The sequence below is a fragment of the Mus musculus genome, chromosome 11 (genome assembly GCF_000001635.26).
Source record: "Mus musculus strain C57BL/6J chromosome 11, GRCm38.p6 C57BL/6J".
NCBI lineage: Eukaryota > Metazoa > Chordata > Mammalia > Rodentia > Muridae > Mus > Mus musculus.
This window is the reverse complement of record NC_000077.6, coordinates 5,212,812-5,234,633: the sequence shown is the minus strand read 5'-3', so window position 1 is coordinate 5,234,633 and position 21,822 is coordinate 5,212,812. Positions and strand designations below refer to the sequence as shown.

At 45.6% G+C, this 21,822-nt stretch overlaps 1 protein-coding gene across 3 annotated transcripts in view; it reads left to right on the top strand.

Moving 5' to 3' along the window:
• Kremen1 (kringle containing transmembrane protein 1) overlaps positions 1 to 21,822 on the top strand; it is a 70,163-nt gene that overhangs the window by 27,080 nt on the left and 21,261 nt on the right. For all 3 annotated transcript variants that reach the window (XM_006514912.4, NM_032396.3, XM_006514913.4), the window contains exon 4: positions 19,103 to 19,227. In XM_006514912.4, the coding sequence (XP_006514975.1) occupies positions 19,103 to 19,227 (125 nt within the window). The remainder of the gene's footprint in view (positions 1 to 19,102; positions 19,228 to 21,822) is intronic.

Genomic DNA, 21,822 nt, shown 5'->3' with positions numbered 1-21,822 from the left:
AGGGCCTCTGGAAGCTCAGCATGTGCTCTTAACCATGGTGCCATTTCTCCAGCCCTTCCATTTTTTTTAAAGTTAAAGTTTTCTGCACACAGCTCATTTGAGCCCAGGCATAAAAAGTTTACCTGCTGATATCTGAGAGCTTTTATTTTATTTTATTTTTTAAATCTACCAAAAAATTTTCACCTACCAATCTTTGACTTAAGAGAAATTTGGAAGATTGAACCTGGTGATATTAATAAATTTTTATTAACTTTAGTAACCAAAATAGTGGGGTGGGTGGGGCGGTGGCTTATGGTCGTCTCCCAGACTGGTCTCCACCCCTAGGACTCAGTTGCCAGTGTCACCCTCCTGAGTCGATGGGGCTGCTGGTCAGAGGATGGTTTTGAGTCATTTTCCTCTTTATACCACATGATGGGTCCCAGGGATCAAACTCCAGCATCACTGAACCAGCTACATTATTTTTTTAAGTAAAGTTTCATACCTTGTAAGACCTAAAATGTTTAAAATATGTATACCATTCAGAATATCTGGACTGAAATATTTAGCTTGAGATCAGCTCTGGGCCTCTCTCCCGTGTCCACCAAGCACCGTCTCTAACTCCTGGAGAACTTTCCATTAGCTTGTCAGTGCCTGAAATTGTTGTTAAAGTTTGTCGTTAAGGCTTTAATTAAGTTTATTACAGTTCTTAATTATTACTTAAAGTTATGAAAACTATTCATTATTGAAGTAGTTATTAAAATTAATTATTAAAGTTTAAAATCATAAAACTTTAGGAGCCAGCAAGATGGTTCAGTACATAAGGGTGCTTGTAACATGCCTGATGGCCTGAGTTTCTCCTTAGTCCTCTGGCCTCCACACTTGCTATGGCTTGCTGGCCCGCATGCATGCACACATAGAGAGATAAGCGTAGTGGAGTTATACGACCTTTAAGAGTTGTTAGCTGTGACAAATGGTACTTCTTTCTTCCCTTTTTATTTGTGCAATGATAGAGGCCTTGGCACATGCCAGGAGAGCGCACTACAACTGGGTTCACTCCCAGCTGGTTTCTTAGGCTCTGACTAGAGTAAGAGCTTGTACCCAGGTGTAGTCTGTATCGGTGGAAACCTGCAGTTTAAGGTAGAAGACTGCTACATGAACTGGTGAGCATGCGCATAATACTCTGGAGAACTGAGGGTGACAAATGTCACACACATGAGAGAGGGCATGTGCCAGGTGTGGGAGGAGGTTGGCTCGATGCTTACAGTTGGGCTGTGAGTAGCAAGGTTGTTCTTACTGGCCTACTGTCAGCAGCTCTCAGCCTGTGGGTCTCGACCACTCAGGGTTAGGACCACCCTTCCACGGGGGTCGCCTAAGACAATCGGAAAACACAAATATTTATATTACAATCCATAAGAGCTGCAAAATTACAGTTGTGAATTACCAATGAAAGTAATTGTATGGTTGGGGTCACCACACAAGAAGAACTGTATTAAAGGGTCACAGCATTAGGAAGGGTGAGAACCTCTGCTTTAGATGTTAGAGTTGAGAGATGGCCCAGCAGTTAAGAACACTAGCTACTCTTGCAAAGGACCCAGGTTTCATTCCCAGAATCCTCACGGTAGTTCACAACCATCTGTAACTCTTATCCCAATAGATGTGCCACACGCTTCTGGCCTCCATAGCGACCAGTCATGCACATGGTGCACAGACATCATGCAGACAAAACACCCGTATACATGGAATGATAGATAGATAGATAGATAGATAGATAGATAGATAGATAGATAGATAGATAGATAATGGAGCTGAGTGACAAACCAGCTCTGAAACCATAAAACTAAACTGTAAGAGCAAATGTGATGGTGGTGTACACCATTAATCCCAGCTCTTGGGAGGCAGAGGCAGGTAGAACTGAGTCAAAGCTAGACTGATCTACATATTGAGTTAATTCCAGCTCAACCATGGCCATATAGATCTTCTCTGAAAGAAAAGAGAAGGGGAGGGGAGGGGAGAGGAAGAGGGGAGGAGAGGAGAGGAGAGAAGGGGAGGAGGAGGAGGAGGAGGAGGAGTTGCTTAAAGGCTGTGGTCTGAGTAGTCCAACAATGGCTTTCTCCCAACAGAAAGACTATGGATCTGGAAGTTTTTCAATCTGAGAGACTGGATGTCTCAGCATTGGAAGTCTGGTTAGAGTCTTAGGGAAATCTAGAGAGCTGCCAGTTTTGAGTCTACTTTGGAATTTCAGAGAAATAGGTTCTAGCACCAGTGAAGGCATGTCTTAGGATCAGGACAGGGAAACTTGCCAGTGAGAGTCGGGGCAAGCAGGCAAAAGGTAAAAGCTTCCTTCTTCCATGTCCTTTTATGTGGGCTGTCACCAGATCTAGATTTGGTCTCCCTCCTCAAATAATCCAGTCAAGAAGAATCCCTGACAAGTGTGCCCAGCTGCTTGGATTTTAGTTTATTCTAGATGTCATCACTGGCAACAGAGATTAGCCATCACCCGGCTCAAGTTCCTCTGAACTAAGTGGTACTCTGCCTAATCTGTCTTCCCTTAGCTTTTGTTCATTTTTGCCCTAAAAGAGTGTAAAAGCTTTCAATTGTGATCTCTTATAAAATTGTGATCTCCAAAGCTTCACAAAGGACACATTCCACTGTAGGACGTATGATACTGACACGCCTGTCATTGGTCTCACTGTAGGATATATGTGATGCTGGCACATCTGTCGTTGGTGTCAGCACTGGTCTCCATATTGTCCAGCTATTGCTGGATGCCCGGCTTGTACCACACCCGTGTTCTCAAGCAGACTTGGTAGCAGTTGCAGACATGTCTGGTTTTCCCTCCCCCATTGTTCAGTAAGAACATCAAGACTAGCTAGTTCTGCTACATCCTGGGTCAGATAGGGTTTGGATACAGGACCCTAAGGCAACAGTAGTCCCTTTTCCTTCTGGTCCTTACAAGCAACCTTATTTCCTGTTTTCCTGAAAACTGGTGCCCTAGAATGGATCTGAGCTACTGTTGAGATAGTGTGTGTGTGTGTGTGTGTGTGTGTGTGTGTGTGTGTGTGTGTGTGTTTTCTTTAAGAATTAAGATAAAAATTTAAGTAGTATTGAGAAATAATAAAATTCCCTTTCTGACATTGTGGAAATGAAGGGACCAACTGAATGCTGAACAGGTAGCAAGGATGCAACTCACGTTGCTAGCTCTGAGTTGTTTTCTTTTCTCTGGGTTTGGGAAATCCCAAGCCCCCAGGAGCAGAGCAGGCTACCACAATATCCAGGAAGCCTTTGCTGGCACAGCACATGCTGATGCTGGGCTGGCACTGTGGGTGTTCTCTGCCCAGCTGTTATTATCTGGGAACTGGCTTCAGGCTTGGACCCTCTGCACAGAACACTCTGCCAGCCTTTTCTAGGCTTCAGGGTCTTTCCCAGCTTCAGGCTTCACCGATTTGTGCTGAAGTTCATGTCAAAGACAGAGTACATTGCCTCATTGCAACCAAAGAGGAACCTCCTGCTTTCCTCAGTAGCCAAAGAGGTGGAGGCCACATGGATACCACAGGTCTGCAGCACCTCTCTGTCTTGCCATCTTGACTGCTTAGCATTCTTACTCATGTGTACCCGTTTAGACTACCCATGTTGTCATTGTCAGAATCCAGTTTTAATATCATTTGTTCTTGCTTTCTGTGGCAAGTTTTGTCAGCAAGATGAAGCTGTTTGGTGACAGGGGCTGGGACTGCTCTGAAATTCCCAAGTAATGGAAAGCCCAGCGTAGAGCAGGGTCCCCAGGATTGCACAGGAGGCTGTGCTCCCATGGGGGTCACCCTCAGTTGGCATCTGTGTGCATCTGTGGGAGGGCGCTGGTGGAGGTGAGGGAGAATAGAGTGCTTCAAGGCTCCCACCCAGCACAGGAGGCTAGACAGGGTACTTTATACACCCTCCTCCATCTGGTGAGGTGACATCTCTTCCTGTGGGACACATGACTAATGGGAAGCATTTGGGCCACAACATCACTGGCCGAGGCACACAGCATCACTCCTTCAGTGGCTTTAGGAGAGTAGCTCTTCTCTGGGCTTTCTCTGCTCATCGGTGCTTTCTCAGGCTATTTTGAACATTAATAAAATGCATAAACCTCAAGTTTAGGACCTAGATAATAATAGGCCTGAAAATGTCACCAGCTATTGTATGGGTGTGTTTTCCCCAGGGAATGGATTCCCCTGGTACTGTCCTGCCATGTGATTTCCAAAATGTTTATTTTTGTTTCTGTCCACCCTTACCCGCCTAAGTGTGGGGACGGGCATGGTGCCTTTGCTGCACTCGATGTTCAGTAGCCGTAGCACTGGACTCAAGGGTCACAAAAGGACCACACTGGTGGCTTTTGTGTTTGTTTGTGTCTTGTTTTGAGATGGGGTCTCATTGTAGCCTGGTTGGTCTATCTCGGATTCATTATGTTCATTAGGCTGGCCTTGAACTCATAAAATCCACCTGCTGCTGCCTCCATTGTACTCCGGTTAAAGGTGTGTGCCACCGACATGTTTGTCCTTACAGTGCAGTTTTATGGACTCAGGTTTAGTGTAGATTCAAGTTTTGGTTTTTGTAATTTAGCATTATTTAGTTTACCATGAAAAAAAAAAGCCAACTTGAAGGACTGTAGCTGTAGTTCAGTAGCTGTAGCCTTGCCTTAGAATTCCTGAGGCCCCAGGTTTGATCTTCCTAGGGTTGTTAAAAACAAACAAAGCCAGCTGGAGACTTTGTGACCAAAGCATTTTCTTCAGTGGCACAGATGGTGTCCTTGGCACAGTTGTGTGAAGTACACTGGTAATGTGAGGGGAAACCGGGGTGCACAGAATGGCTCGGTGGGTGAAGGTGCTGCAGCCTGGGTTCCTGCAACCTCAGGAGCACACAGGATAGAAGGAGAGAACCTGCATGTCCTCTGAGACACACACACACATACACACACACTCACAAACACACACACACATATACACACTCACATACACACACACATGCACACACACTCACATACACACACACACACGCACACACACACACACACACACTGTGGCATGAATAGCATGAAAAGTACAAAATAAGTAAACAAATAAGCAATTCATAATTTTTAAATTGTGTACAATTCTGGAGAGCATGAATTGTCTTAGGGTTTTACTGCTGTGAACAGACACCATGACCAAGGCAACTCTTATGAGGACAACATTTAATTGAGGCTGGCTTACAGATTCAGAGGTTCAGTCCATTACCATCAAGGTGGGAGCATGGCAGCGTCTAGACAGACACAGTGCAGGCAGAGCTGAGAGCTCTACATCTTCATCTGAAGGCGCTAGCAGATACTGACTTCCATGAATATAGGATGAGGGTTTGTTTTGTTTGGTTTTTCGAGACAGGGTTTCTCTGTGTAGCCCTGGATGTCCTGGAACTCACTCTGTAGACCAGGCTGACCTCAAATTCCCAAGTGCTAGGATTAAAGGCATACACCACCACTGCCCTGGCTACCATGAGGGTCTTAAAGCCTACATCCACGGTGACACACCTACTCCAACAAGGCCACACCTACTTCCAACAGGGCCATACCTTCTAATAGTGCCACTTCCTGGGCCAAGCATATACAAACCATCACAGACACCATGACCACAGCAATTCTTTTCTTTTTTTTTTTTTTTTTTTTTTTTTTGGTTTTTTGAGACAGGGTTTCTCTGTATAGCCCTGGCTGTCCTAGAACTCACTCTGTAGACCAGGCTGGCCTCAAACTCAGAAATCTGCCTGCCTCTGCCTCCCGAGTGCTGGGATTAAAGGCGTGCGCCACCACGCTCAGCAGCAATTCTTATAAAAGAAAATATTTAATTGCGACTGGCGTACAGGTTCAGAGGTTCAGTTCATTATCATCATGTTATGAAGCATAGTGACATGCAGGTAGACATGATGCTGGAGATGGAGCTGAGAGTTTTACATCTGGATCAGCAGGCAGCAGATGGAGACTTTATACCTCACTGGGTGTACGTAGCTTGACCATAGGAGACCTCAAGGCCCTTCCCTCAGTGACTCGCTTCCTCCAACAAGACCTTACTTCCTAATAGGACACTCCCTATGGACCTAGCATTTAAAGACATGAGTCTATGGGGTCATTCCTATTCAAACCACCACAATGATGCTATCTAGTGCTTACCTTTAGTCCCAACAGAGAGAGGCACCTTTTGTATTCAAATGATATTCATTCATTCATTCATTCATTCATTCATTTCTACCAAGGAGAAGCCCTAAAGGGGTTTCTTTAATGAAGTAGGAGGACATTCCCTAGTTAAAGTCTTTAGGGCAAAAACCTGGGCTGTACTGCTAGGCTTAGCCACTTATCCTCAGTATGCCAAGGCTTAGCCACTATCACATGAGCTTGAGGCCTAAGTAGTCTCAATTCTGCAAAGTGGTCCATAGAAGTCCTGTCTCTTGAGGAGACAAAGTGGTTCTAAGTAATGACCACTTCTGCTCCAAGATACATCCGAGTACAACTCACCTCTCTATGGATAATTACCCACTTTGGGAGTCATGCACAGATTCAGGATCCTATCCCCATGGCTTCAGCCAAAATGAGAAATATGGATGGCACAAATGAATGCAGAGTCAATGCTTTTGAGCAAAAGTATCTCCTGGGTGCTTATCTGACTCTAAACACCGCTCTCACCGCACAAGGAACAAGAGATGGCAAGTCCAAATGAGTGTGATCATAGCCTGGGAACACAGACTGAGTTTGCCGCAAACACCAGGCTACAGTGTGGTAAATTTCATGAAGTTTTCATGGTGACAGGATGTGTAAAGTTATTACCAGGGCAGGTTTCGAGTGCATTGGTAGAAATATTAGGGAGGTGGGTCATGGCCAAGTAGGGAAATCTGCTCTGTAGGTTTCATCTGATAACATTCTTAGCCTTTGGGTTCATGGAAGGTCTGTTAAGTCACTACATCCCAAAAGGTTTCTTATGACAGTCACAGGAATGCTAGGTGAGACACAGAGGTGAACTGTGAGGGGAGTAAGGGAGTTAAAGGTATTTCCAAGATAAACTGAGTCCTGATCTGCCACATTCCATCTCCCCACAGTCACAAAGTTCTAGGCAATCAATCAGCCTTGCAGGGTCTTGGGTGTGGCTCTTTTCCTGGAACTTGAGTTCACAATCTTCAGCTTAGTGAAGATGAGGGAACGTATGCTGGGATTTCTAACTTCTGTGGTGAGGATGAATCTTCTATCCGTGGACAGTTGTGGAAGAGAAGGCAGTACCAGTTTTGTGGTCACACCTCGGATAGCGAAGGCAGAGTGTGTATACTCCTATAGGAAGGAAACTCAGCCTCTGTACGGCTGGGTACTATCTGTGGTGTCTGGCATCCACTGGAGGGCTTTGGAATGTATCCCTTACAGATAAGGGAGGGGACTGCTGTAATTGCCATGAGCTTCAGTGCCTTGACTGTGATAAACAAGGGTTCCATTTTTTTTTATTATTTATTTATTTATTTATTTTATTTATTACATGTAAGTACACTGTAGCTGTCTTCAGACCCTCCAGAAGAGGGAGTCAGATCTCATTACGGATGGTTGTGAGCCACCATGTGGTTGCTGTTAGGGATGGTTGTGAGCCACCATGTGGTTGCTGGGATTTGAACTCAGGACCTTCGGAAGAACAGTCGGGTGCTCTTACCTGCTGAGCCATCTCACCAGCCCCCAAGGGTTCCATTTGTGTGTTACTTTTTCCTAAGTGATGAAGCCTCCTCATAAGAGGAAAAATGTATGACGAAGCCACAGGGCTTCCAAGTGGCCCTGAAAGTAAAGGAACTTGAGGACAAGTATCCGTTCCTAATGGACTTTCCCTCCCTGCTTCTGGGAAGACCTAAGGATGGGACACAGTCTGGAAACCCTGCACGACGTGTCTCTCTGGAGAGACATAGAGCCACACTCTTCAGTTAAAGAGCACCCGACAGGCTGGTGCTGTCCCAGAGGCATCCCTGTAGACACACAGCACCCTGAGGGACCTCTGTCTTTACCTATTCAGTCTTGGAGGGGGTGGTGGAACGTGCCTGTAATTATTACATCAAGAAACTGAGGCAGGAGGAGGAAGAGTTAGAGACCAACCTGGGCTTTTATTTATGGCAAGATCCTGTCAAACAAGAAAGAAGAAAGGTAGAATTCCGTCGTGGGCTGAAGGATGATAAAGTCAGTGTTAAATGTCAGTTGCCTCCTATGATGGGGCGGAGCTGCCTGAGTCTGTCAGGAGGTATTGAATGACTTTGTCTAGGCAATGTGAACAAACGTCTCTTCATCGCATTGAAGGTACCGATAGACTGAACCTTTAATGCATTGGGGTGATTGAAGTTAGTTACAGGAGCACAGGCTACTCAAAAGCCACTGTATCACTGGGTCTCCCCACTCCTAAGTCAGCCAGGTGGTTGTGCTGTATGGAGTTGGGGTGAGGGCTGGTGACCTTTACAGCCTCCAAGGGGATGCAAGTAACTGAGTGCCTTAGCTTGGTACAGCCATGTAGCCTTCATCACAGTTACTATAGCCAAGCTGATTTTTAAGTGAGCATAGTGGTTTCTCTTCTATCATGGCAATTGTCATGTTTATATAAGACAGTCAGCAGGCATTTGCACCCTAACTCTATTCTGCCTGCAAGGGCTGCTTATGTGTCCTATGCAAAGCCCTTCACTCTTGTCCTGTTTCCCGCCTCCCCCGGAGAGATGGCGTTCAGGTGAGATGACCTGGTGAAGCACACTGTGCAGCAAAGATGTAAGATGAATATTTTAATATCCAGGAAAAAAATTTCTGAGGTGGCCACTTTTGATGTCTTTTAAATCAATGCTATTGTAATTTTCTATTACCCAGCAAGTTGTTCTTGTTTGTGTGGTGAGTAGTAAAAGCCTCACTCTACAGACTGGTAATAACTCTTTGTCCGGCATATATCGTCCTGCCCAGCCTTGGGGTGTGGATGTGCTTCACCCACGTCTCACATGAACCCTCTGAGGCCCATATTGTTCCTCATTCCACTACTGATGCCCTGAGAGTGGGAAGGCTGCAGTGGGCTGGGGATGGCTCAGGGATAGGGCACTTGCCTCTGGATTTCATCCCCTGAACTGAGAAGGGAGACAGAGAATGGAAGCCATGCAGGCCACGATGGAGCAGCCAAGAGTGTACAGATGCTGGCTGCCGCTGGGCATAGGGTGGGTAGATCAGAGTCTGCAGAAAGTGCCAAGATCGAGCGAGGAGTGAGCAGGCAGACGGTTTCAGAACTGCTGCATGGATGAAGAGTGAGGAGTGAGCAGGCATATGGGTTCGGAACCACCACATGGATGGGGAAGAACCAGGCAGCTCTCTGCAGCCCGACTGAGCTCAGTTCTGCTTCTAGCAGGTGCGCAAGGCCTTGCCCAGGCCATGTCCTCCTTCTTGTAGCACAACTCTAGTAAGCTGTAGAGTTTTCTTCTCAGCCCAGAGTACAGGCACAACCGCAGTAAGAAATGCCCCTTAAGACCCTCTGAGGAGTCATTTCCGAGATCCCAGTAGCCTCCACAGCATCTGGTTTAGAATAGACATGTCCTCCCAAACTTCCAGCTGGGCATAGTGACACATGCCTTTAATCCCAGCTCTAAAAGACAGAGGCACACTAACTCTGTGCCAGCCTGCTCTACAAAGTAAGTTCCAGGACAGCCAAGGCTACACAGTGAAACTCTGTCTCAAACAAACCAAACAAGTCTTAAATTTAATATCTAGTGCATTTTGGAAAGATTTCATGCAGTGATCTAGTATTTTTTAAATTGTAAAGTTGACCTGTATGGAACTAGTATACTGTTTCTAGATACAAGGTAACCATGGCGAGCCATCAGCAGGTGCTGTGAATGGACACATTCACAGCTGCCAAGGGGACCTGTGAATTCACAATTGCAGCTGTTTATCCTTAAGAGTCAGAGTATCTGTAGGAAATATAGTAGGGTGCAGGCAATGATGTCCTGCACTTACAGGTCCTCCATGGTTGTTTGGGAGACAAACAAGGGAACCGTGTTTGAACTCTAACGCCACGCTGCTGTAGCACTGCACTGCTTGGCCATTCACCTCACTTTCAACTAGGGAAAGGTTGGGGGGACTATGACCCCAAGTGACCCCTGGGGAAAATGATGCTCAGACTGAAATCTTAAGTAGGGAAGAGTGTTTTCTAAGCAGTGTAACAATCCAAAGGCCAGGGAGCAAGGTAAAGCCGGACACATACACAGTTCAGTGTGGCTGGCTAAGGAGCAGAGGTGAGGCTGTGCTGCTGAAAGGGGGTGGGGGACAGGGGGTGCCAGGCCACCTAGGACACTCCAGGCTGTATCCTGAGGCAGCCAAGAGCTTTTCAGGATGGATGTAGGGCCCACACAGCTCTTGTCCTCCTTCCACCCACCCCGTCACTGGTCAGTTTGCCTCAGCCTCTACACCTACCTTTCTTCTGCCTCGCATGGAAAGGTGAGTGTGGTGACGGTGTGCTACCTGAGAAGGTAAGACAAGCCCGACCTGAACAGAAGCCTAATGTGGTGGCCTAAGACACAGCTCTTTAAAAAATTGTATTTGCTTATTTATTTCTTGTGTTGGTGGGCGTGTGCATGTATGCATTTATCCCATGGCACACATATGGGGTTCAGAGGACAATCAGTAAGAATCCATTCTTCCACCACGAGGGTTTGGAACATTGAACAGGTGGTCAGGCATGCAGGCAAGGGTTTTACCTACTCTGTCTTCACCAGCTCTACGTCAGAGCTTTTAAACTGGGGATCTCAATTCCATGTGGGTCATATAACTGAATGTTGGGGTCGTGAAAGATTGGGCATGGTGACAGGTGTCTGAATGTGCAGTGGCTAAAGCCAAGTCAGAGTGAAGCCTGGGGTGAGTCTGAGGCTCCTCTGGCAGCTCTTGCCCACGTGGCATCATGTGGTCTCCCCACTGTCTGTTTCTGAACACACTGCATGGCTTTACAACTAGTGCAGCTTGAAGCAGCGCTGCTGAGATTGGAGGTTAGAGATTGGTGTTATGAACGGCGGCGCTTTTACTAGTCATGGAAAGTTTTTTTCTCTCTCTCTCTCTTTTTTTTTTTTTGTTTGTTTGTTTGTTTGTTTTTTCCCCTAGACAGGGTTTCTCTGTATAGCCCTGGCTGTCCTGGAACTCACTCTGTAGACCAGGCTGGCCTCAAACTCTCATACAAAGTTCTTAAGCAGTGGTTCTCAACCTTCCTAGTGCTGTGGCCCTTTAATACAGTTCACTGTGTTGTGGTGACCCCAACCATAAAACTATTTTCATTACTGCTTCATAACTGTAATTTTGCATTACGAATCATAATCTGATGTGCAGGATATCTGATATATGGCTCCGAAAGAGATCATGACCCACAGGCTGAGAATCACTGTTCTTATGGAAACTTAATGGTTTAATTTTGAAAAAAACTAAAGCTTTTAATATTTCCATGCTGTCATTCCTTAGCATGTATCAAATTAATATACCTTTGAATTGTATTATGTTAGAATGTTTGATTTTTCAAATATTATTTGAGTTGCTGATGTGAGTTTCATTTTTTAAAAAATTACGATTCTAAGAAGAGAGCTCGTTCCATTAAGTATTGGCCATGCAAACATGGGATTCCTAGAACCATGTAACAATGGCATGGTGGCATGTCCTTGTGATCCCGGCTCTGGGCAAGCAAAGCCAGACAAATCACTGCGATTCACTGCAGCCAGACTAGCCGCCAATTCCTCCTCCTCCTCCTCCTCCTCCTTCTCCTCTTCCTTTTCTTCCTCCTCCTCCTCCTCCTCCTCCCTTCTTCTCCTCTTCCTTTTCTTCCTCCTTCCTCTTCTTCTTTTCTGAGATGGGATTTCTCAGTGTAGTCCTGGCTATCCTGGAACTCAACTCTGTAGACCAGGCTACCCTTGAACTCACAGAGATCTACCTACCTCTGCCTCTCAAGTGCCGTGATCAAAGGTGTGTGCTACCACCACCTGACAAGTTTTTTTGAGATAGGGTCTCTCAGTGGCCTGCAGCTTGATAATTAGGCAAGCTGGCTAGCCAGGGAACCTCAAGGGTGCCAGCACTGGGTGTGCGTGGATAGTTTTATCTGTTCTGGGGCTCAGACTCAGGTCCTGTAGTTACAAGGTAAACACTTTGCTGACTTAGCCATCTCCCTAGTTCTCTATTTTTATATACCTTCATACCCTGGGTCATATGCAAAAGTGTGTGTGTGTGTGAAAGGGGTTATGAGAAAAAAAATGTTTAAGAAAGAGAGAAAACTGGGGACTGGCAACATAGAGTCTCAACAAGGCAGATGTAGAGTGGGAAGCTTGGCGAGTTTAAGGTAAGCTTGGGGGTGGGGCAAGGATGTTACCTTAAACCACTGAGGTCAGGGTAGATTAGCACAGCAGCAGGGAGCAGCTGATTCCTTAGGGTCCCCTTTGAGGTGCATGCCCGGACCTCACTACCTCGCTGGAACCTAAGCTGCCTGGATTTGCTCACCAAATCTTTGTGAATAAACCTTATAGCTTCCAGCTGTATCCACGGAGTCCATAGCCTTGCTTATGTCTGAACTTATACTTAATGACTGTGTGCCTTGGGCTGTGTGTCGTCTAATACATATACCATGCTTACGTGAGTGTCATGCGTCAGTGAGACAAAATCAGAGTACATGACCAAGATGATCATGGACAAGAACTTCTAAGAATCATTAAATGCATGTTCTAGTCTCCATACGGACGTTCTCTCTGACAAGCTCTGCAGGATTGTTTGTCCCTGGCTGGAGCTGCTTGGCTCTGCAGTTGTTTAAGCCCTAAACCTCAGGCATCCGCAGGCTGGCCTCCACTGAAGACTGGACCACAGCTGCCCCAAGTCTTGTTTATGCTTGCTATTGCAGCACTTTGGGTTGTTTTTGAAAGATTCATTTTAAAGTTTGTATGGAGAGCCGCATTTGTTACCTCTGAGCCCTGTGAGATGGGAACAGAAGCAAGACAACTTTACAACTTAAGTGTGAAGATTAGATTAGCAGAGGGACTTCCTGCAGACATAAAATAAACTGGCCAGATTGGTTAAGGAGGAAAGTTTCCTATGTGTACATACACATACATGTATATGTTTTTATATGCTCGGAAGGCTGATGTGCAAATACAACTCGATAACCTGGGACATGCTCTTTCCAATCTTAAAACAGAAAGGAAAACACTATCCCAGACTCTCTGGTCTCTTGGGTTAGGGTTTTAGAATTGGTTCCAGAAGAAACGGTAGTATGTTTGGAAAAGGACTTCAACTAATAATCCTGAGTTTTAAACATGAATTGAGGGGGCTGGAGTGATGACCCAGCAGTTAAGAGCACTGCTGCTCTTCCACAGGACCCAGGTTTAATTCCCAGCACCCACATGGCAACTGTCTGTAATGCCAGTTCCAGAGACCTGACACCCTCACACCAGTGTGCATATAAACAAAAACAAAACACGGACTGAACACTACATTTCTAAGAGACTGGCGTGTCCATGACTTATTGTGAGTTAACCCTGAGCAGATTTGGAATGTATCATGTGTTAGTGACTTACTGCTTTGAAGCAGGTTACTTCAAATTTAGTGGCTTAGAGTGGTATGGTAATCGTCATACATCCTGTGAGTGAGAAAATCTAGTCTGACTTACTCTTGTGCATTTAAGTCTCTTATAAAGCTGTAGGCAAGCTGTTGCCAGGCCTGGAATGTCTTGTCTAAAGACAGAAAGGGAAAGTGCCACTGTCCGGCTCAAAGGGCTTTTAGTAAAATGCAGTTTTATGTGTGCTGTTGGCTGTAGCCCAGCCCACCCTGTGCTTAGCCATAGGCTTTTGACTTGGCTTATTTGTATACTTGTAATCCTCCAAAGCCTCATGCCTGCCTGGGCTACATATTGAGACCTTGTATCAAAAAGAGATGTGAACAAAAAGGGTATGAACACCCTTTAGGGATGCAGATCTGTTTTAGGCAATGTTTCCTTTATTCTTTGCCCTGTGCGCATGGGGATTGGGAGAGACAGGTCTCACTATAGCCCTAAGTATCCTGGAGTTTACTATAAAGACCAGGGTGGCCTTGAACTTAGAGATCCACCTAATTCTGCCTCCTGAATGCTGGGATTAAAGTGCTAAAGTGCCCTGTAGTATGCCATTTTTTTTTAAAAACAAAATTCCTCAGGCCCAAGCAGCTTAATAGACATACTAAGCTGGAAGTTCATCATATTCAGTGTCTGGTATGGCCCCTCTTCCTGGCTCTTTGATGGCCGTGTTTCTGATGAGTACTCAGGGCAAAGAAAGAATGGGCTCTCCTCTCTTCTCCTTACCCCATTGTGGGAGCCCAGTCTTCTTAGTTTCATCTAATGACTGCCCCGAGGCTGCACTCTAAGTTCATTCACACTGTTTATTCAGACCTCGACATAGGAAAGGAAGGAAGCCAGTCTTTTCCCTATACATTCACAGACTTTATTGTGACACCAGATGAATGAGTTTTTTTCCAGCAGCCAATCCTGCAACTCTCTACACATTAACAGGATGGATTACCATTCATGACTGGAGACCCAGCGTCAGAGCAGGGCGCTAAAGGCTCAGTAGTACAGGAACACACTCTGATTCAGATGCCAGTCACAAGTTGTGAGTCTCGAGGCATATCTGCAAAGTAGACTTCCACCTCAGGTTTGGTAATCTGCTGAAATAACTCTCAGAACTTGAGGGACACATTTGTTGGTATATCACAAAGAATGTGATAGGTTGAATATGTTGAAGATGTTTGTATGTTTGATGTCCAAGAGGATCTGAGCCCCAGAGCATCTGTCCCTGTGGAGAGTGTTATTTCTCAGCTAGGATATGTAAATCACTCCAGAAACTCTCAGAACTCCATCTCTAGGGTTTTTAAGAGGCTTCACCAGGTAGTCACAATCAAGTATTGACTCCGTCCCTAGCTCTTTTCTCTTCCCTGGAGGATGGGGAGTAGGATTCATAGCTCTAAGTTACTAATTGTCACTTGGTCTTTCTGGTGTCCAGCACCCACCATGAGGTTAACCAGAGGCGCAGCACGAGGTGCTTCACTAGAAAGGAGTCATCCAGTCCTGAGGGTTGGGAGACTTGGTGGCAGGAAGTGGGTAGAGACCAAGTATATTTCTAATTACATCAGAGCATATACAGTCAGGCCTTAGGAGACCTGAGCTATGAGAAAGCCAATTACCATGGTTATACCCATATTTACATTTGTCTGTCTTGCCTCAGATACAGCTCCTTCCCTAGGACAAACAGCTTACCGTGTGGCTAGGAAACACTGATATACTCCTTGAGGGAGGCTACCTAATGGCCCCCAAAGATCAACTTTATAATGAGACTGGGACCTTAAATGACATGAGTTTGCAAGTGTGGGTAAAGATTTGGGAAGGAGAGATTATCCTGGATTATACACGTGAGTCCAGTGCATTTACAAGAAGTTATGAGTCAGAGGCCTGTGACAGGACAGCAGAAGCCAGGAAGGGAAGATGTGATGAGGGACTGGTGGCAGTGTGGCCATAGCTGAACAATGTGGCTGCTTCTTAGAACTCTTCAGGTATGGCTCGGCTCCCAACGACACCTTCCTTTTGGCCCTTGAAACCTGCTTGGTTCTTCCAGCCTTCAGAAAAATGAAAGGTGACAAATACCACTGGGAGACAATGGGGGTGTGGTCCTTTGTTCCAGCGGTGGTGTGGTGTACCAGAGGGCCCTGGGGAAGCCCATTCACTGTTGTACAGAGTTACAGGCTTCATAGCAACGTGACAACTCCAGTTCTTCCATATATTTGACTCTAGCTCTAGCATACCATGCACTTCAGCCATGGTCACTCCTCATCACTCTCCTGTGTGTGTGTCCCACTAGACTGCTTCTGTGTCCCACATTGTCCCTTCTACTTCATTCATATGGACATAAATGGCTGTGGAGATTGATCAGTCATAGAACCCAAGTTTGATCTCCCAGACCAAAAGTAATCACAAAACAAAACAAACAAACAAACAACAAAATTGGAGCTGGAGGGACAGCAGCCGTGAGGATCACTTTCTATGCTTGCAGAAGACCCAGATTCGACTCCCAGACCAGTGTCTGGGGCTCACAATCACTTGTCACTTCCATTCTTCTAAGGGACTGAAAACCCTCTGGTCTCTGCAGGCATAAACTCACTCATACATACATACAGTTAAAAGCAAATCCTTTTTAAAAAGCTATCCATAGTGGGCCAAGTATCTAATTCTGGCAGGGCAGAGATGGCAGAGCCCAGGGGGTCGCCAGCCTAGCCTGCTTGATGAGTTCTGGACCAGTGAGAGACCTTGTCTGAAAAAGAAAATGTGGCAGGGTAGTTGTTGCTCTTGCCTTTAATCCTAGCACTGGGGAGGCAAAGGCAGGCAGATCTCTGTGAGTTCGAAGCCAGTCTGGTCTAACAGAGCAAGTTCCAGGACAGCCAGGGCTACACAGAGAAACCCTGTCTTGAAACATCATGGTTCCACATTTGAGGAAAATGTTATGTTATCTCTCTGAGTTTGGCTTATTTTCCTTAGTTGGTGATCCCAGGTTCTTCCATTTTCTTGCAAATGATATAATTTTGTCCCTTCTTCTTATTAGTTCTGTGAAATTTAAGTTTTTAAACTGTGTTTACTCCTTCCCCAGCTCCTTCCATACCCACCTCCCTTCCTCCCACCCAGCTGTGGGTTCTGTCTCTCGTTTTCCTTCCCATCAACCCAGTTTGTGCTACCCATCCAGATTCCTGGATGTGTGGCCTTCCACCAGAGTGTCTAGTCTGTCAGGGCAGCCCTCCTAAGGAAAGCTGACCCTTGTTGCTCCAGTGGCTGTCAGTTCCAACGACTCCTCAGCTAGGGGTGGGACCTCACGCCCACCTTGGCCTTCCATGCTGGGTTTGGACTAGCTTGAGTTTGCACAGGGCTATGCATACTATCACAACCAGTGTGCCTTTATATGTGCAGCTGAATAATTTTCTTCTTTTGTTTGTTTATTTTTTGTGTGAGATCCTTACTAGGTAGCCCTGGCTATCCTGGAACAACTCATTATGTACATGAGACTGGCCTTGAATTCACAGAGATCCACCTGCCTTTGTCTACTGAATGATAGAATTAAAGATATGCACTACCATGCCCAGCTAGACTTTTTTTAAACAACTTTTAAAAAAGATTTGTTTGTTTGTTTGTTTGTTTGTTTATGTATATGAGTATAATGTCACTCTCTTCAGAGACACCAGAATAGAGCATCAGACTCCATTGAAGATGGTCATGAGCCACCACGTGGTTGCTGGAATTGAACTCAGGACCTATGGAAGAGTAGTCAGTGCTTCTAACCTCTGAGACATTGCTTCAGCCCCATTTTTTTTTCTTTTTTCTTTCTTTTGGTTTTTTTTGAGACAGGGTTTCTCTGTGTAGCCCTGGCTGTCCTGGAACTCACTTTGTAGACCAGGCTGGCCTCGAACTCAGAAATCCACCTGCCTCTGCCTCCCAAGTGCTGGGATTAAAGGTGTGCACCATCAACGCCTGGCTCCAATTTTTTCTTTATGATTGAGTAAAACTCAGTTGTCTTTGTATCACATTTTTTAATCATTCATTTGTTAACGGGTAATTAGACTGATTCTACAAAAACCGCCTATATACTCTGTACTAAGTTGACTTGGGTTCCCTTGGTGTGTTTAGAGTGATCTTGTTCGATTTTTTAAAAGATATTTTTATTTTATGTGTCTGTGCCTGCATGTATGTATGTATGTATGTATGTATGTATGTATGTATGTATACCATGTGATGTCTGATGTCTGCAGAGGCCAGAATAAGGCATCTGGAGTCCCTGGAATTGGAGTTACAGAAATGTCTTGAGCCAGTGTTATAGATGCCAGGAGTCCAACCTGTGTCCAACGGGAGAGGAGCCAGTGCTCTTGTCCTTGGAACCTTCTCTCCAGCCCCTTTGTTAGTTTGTTTCCTTATTTATTTGTTTACTTTTGAAACATCCAAATGTATTGTGAGGCCCAGATTGGCCTCAAATTTACCACTCCTACTTTAACCTCAAATCCCGGGGCTGTGTGCCTGTGCTTTCCACTCGAGCTCCCCCAGTCTCCTGGAACCATTTAAATCTGATCGCTTCACTTTTGGGGGATGGGAGGGGGTAGCAGATGCCACAGCATACATGTGAAGACCAAAAAACACCTTTTAGGAGTTGGTTCTCTCTACCATGTGAGTTCCACAGATCAAACCAAGGTCACCAAGCAAGCAACTTTAACCCTGAGACACTGCCAGCCTGCTTCGCCCATCTGTCTGTCTGTCTGTCTGTCTGTCTGTCTTTCTCTCTATCTCTCTTTAACAAGCTAGGCCTTGACTGCTTTTGCACACTAAGCTATGAACTCATGAGGACCAGCTCCAGAAGTCCAGGCCCCTCCCCAGTAGTTCGCGTGAAACGTGCTCCTCCGGCGGAGCTGGCCGGTGCTCTGGGGAACACGGGCCTTCTCCTTGGCATCCTTTTCTCTGACAGGTTTTTCCATCACCAGTTTTAGGAAACTACCTTGGCTCTCGGTGCCTAACATGTTCCATGTGCACATTACTTCTCTTGGCGAAGCGTGCCTTCACCTGCTTGTTTACAGGGATGCCTGTGGTGTGCTGAATGAGGTTAAAGACACTTCCGGTTGTGCTGTGGTAACAGTGTTCATTCCCTCGATGCCCACAGTATCAGTCTTCTTGTAGATTTGCATGTACGTGGCCAAAGGAATCCCTCCGGGTTTCCTACCAGGGTTCCTCTGTTCTTTCCCTCTGGGTGTGTCATTAACTGAGTTACTGGAAGATGGGTGCTATGGGACAGAAGCAAAGCCACCTTCTCTATTCTAAGACATTGTTCCTGCTTCTTTTCAGTACTAAATTCTCCCGACACGGAGAAAGTAAGCTGGGGATCTGTGTGCCACATTTCCTTGCAGATGGTGTAGAGAACACTACCAGAGGGTCCGCTTAGAGCTTGTTGTCATTTGCCTGTGTTGTAACTCAGGGTGTAAACACTGTGGGCAGAGCACACCTGGCACAGACCGCATTTCCTTCTTAGTGTTTCCCAGCCAGATGTTGTGAAATTCTTCTGTTTTGTTTGTCTCTAGTGCCTGGAAACCTTGGCTGCTACAAGGATCATGGAAACCCACCTCCTCTCACGGGCACCAGTAAAACCTCTAACAAGCTCACCATACAAACCTGTATCAGCTTCTGTCGGAGTCAGAGATTCAAGGTACCAGCTCCACAGCGTACAACTCTAGAAAAGATAACGATAAATTCCAGCAGCCCACTTGTCAGGTCACATGGAAAGAGTAGGCTGGGGAGTTGGAGCACAGGCAGCATTCATGTAAAGATGGGGAGAGGGGTCCCCGGTAGCCTCCTCTCAGCCCTTGTCTGTTATGATCAGGGATGCTAATGACTCCTTAGAGTCAAGCCAAGGCGGTGGGTCCCTTCTGTGGCAAACTACCATGCCTTACCTCTTTTCCAAATGTTCTTTTCTTCTTCTTCCTTCCTTCCTCTCTCTCTCTCTCTCTCTCTCTCTCTCTCTCTCTCTCTCTCTCTCTCTCTCTCTTTCTTTCTCTAAAATGTATTTCCCAATCACTAAGGGTCAGTAGTGCTGTTTTGTATTAAATTAGACAGAAGATCCCGCCCTCTCTCCTTTTTTTTTCTCCCTTTCCTTAACCAAGTCAGTCTAAAAGCCATTAATTAAGCCCAAGACAGAAGGATACCATACTCATGTGAGGAAGGCAGATAAGCGAGGCAGTGGACCCCATGGCCCTGCGGTTTGTTGCTTGTGCAGAGCGTGAGTATGTACTGAGTGTTTCAGAGCCGGCATGCTCTGGCTGCTGGAGAAGGGACATGCAAATGTGGAAGCTGGGGAACCTGAAAGGAAGTCCAGAGAGTGGTGGAGGAAGCAGGTAGATAGTAATGTTATATGACTGTGCAATGGCTGTGTGTGCACACACATACACTTCATCACTATCCTTGCCACACACTGATAACGGGGAGTCTAGCCAGCACTCAGGTCTCCACCAGAAAGCAGCTCTGTTGGGAAATTACCCATTCTGTGTTCAAAGCACAAGATGTGTTCATAACATCTTGTGTAGGACAGAAACAGTACAGATTCATCAACTGGATGAAGCTGCCTTGAAAGGGGTTCCATGACCTAAATCTGACAGCTTTAAGCTTCAGAGAGTGATAGTAACAGATGCATCTTATTGACTAAGATGAGAGCACCCCACACCACTCCCAGTGGTGGCCGAGTGAGAAGAGAAACATTGGTGATTAGGAAATGCAGACTTGTAAGAATAGAAGGAATGGTAGGATCGTTACCATATGACAGCCCTCATAGTGTGATTCACAAAATGAACATCAAGGTCTGCAAATATCTCAGATCTTCACTTACTGTTTCCATAAAAGTGTACCTAACCTTAAGAACCACCCACAATGACCGGGCTATTGACTGAATGAATGTTATTGCACACCTTTAATTCCAACACGTTGGGAGGCAGAGACAGGTGGATCTCTGTGAGTTTCAGGCCAGGCCAGCCTGGTCTATATAGTGAGTTATAGGCCAATCACAGCTACATAATGAGACTATGAGACCGTGTTTCAAAATACAACAAACAAACATGTGTATCTCTGTGTGTGTCTGTGTGTGTGTGTCTGTGTGTGTAGACAGGATCTCATATAGTCCAGGTTGACCTTGAACTCTTGGTTCTCCTGCCTTCCCTGCCCACGGGTTGGGATTATAAGCATGCACTGCAGAGCCAGGCTGTAATTGCAAGTATCTAGTCAAGGATACCTGTAGCTAATCCCCTCTTCAGTTGTGAAGTAGCCCATGCCTCCTAACTAGTGTCATAAGCAGACAGTAATGCCCACTCTCTCCTCATTGGCCTAGAGGGTCTTGCTAAAGAAATGGTTTTTGAAAAAAGAAATAGGGTAAATATATTAGAAAGTAAGGATTTTTTACTTTATAGAATATTCTAAGGAACCTATGGAAAAAGGGCTAGAATCAGTGAATAAATTGAACAAGGTTGTAGCTATAAGGTCATATACAAAAAGCTGTGTATCTATATACTAGCAGTAAATAATGTATGCTTTTAAACAAATGATTATAATATCACACATCTCATTGGTATGTCTGAGTGACCTCTCCGGGAGCTCACCAAATGCTCCCATGCAGTGTATTTCAATAAACCCCTTTGTCCAAAAAAAAAAAAAGAATAGAAAAGAAAATCTTACCATTTTCAAAGACTATAGATCGGACCCAGAGTGTCACCTATTGATGGGCACTTACCCAGCACTTGTAAAGCCTTAGATCCCAGCAGCACTGGGAGTAAGAGTGAGGAGGTGGGGTTAATTAATAGATGTAAGAGTTTGTAATGAAGCTATGAGAACCTAATGAGTGACAAGACAGATCTAGCTGCTCGCAACCTTGACAACACAAATATTACTAAGGTGGAGTTCTTCCCGTTAGTCTATAAATTAAATGGAAAAGACAAGCTACGCACAGCGCTGGAGACAACTCAGTGAAACATACGCCCAGGACAGGCAGGACCCAGGCAGGGTCAGTGCCCCAGCAACGCATAAGAAAAAGGGCCAACCCTGGCTTGTGTATGTAAAGACAGATCTTGGGAAAGAACAGTTGTGTGGAACTTCCTCACCTGGCCTGTTCCATAAAGCCACTGTCACCAAGAGAGCAAATCATGAGCCAGTCAGAAATTGCCCACAGACAAATCCAACCACCAGTCTATTATTTTTCGTTCAGGTAAATAAAGTTTTATTAAACAGAGCCATGCCTGTTCGTTTACATATTGCCTGTAGC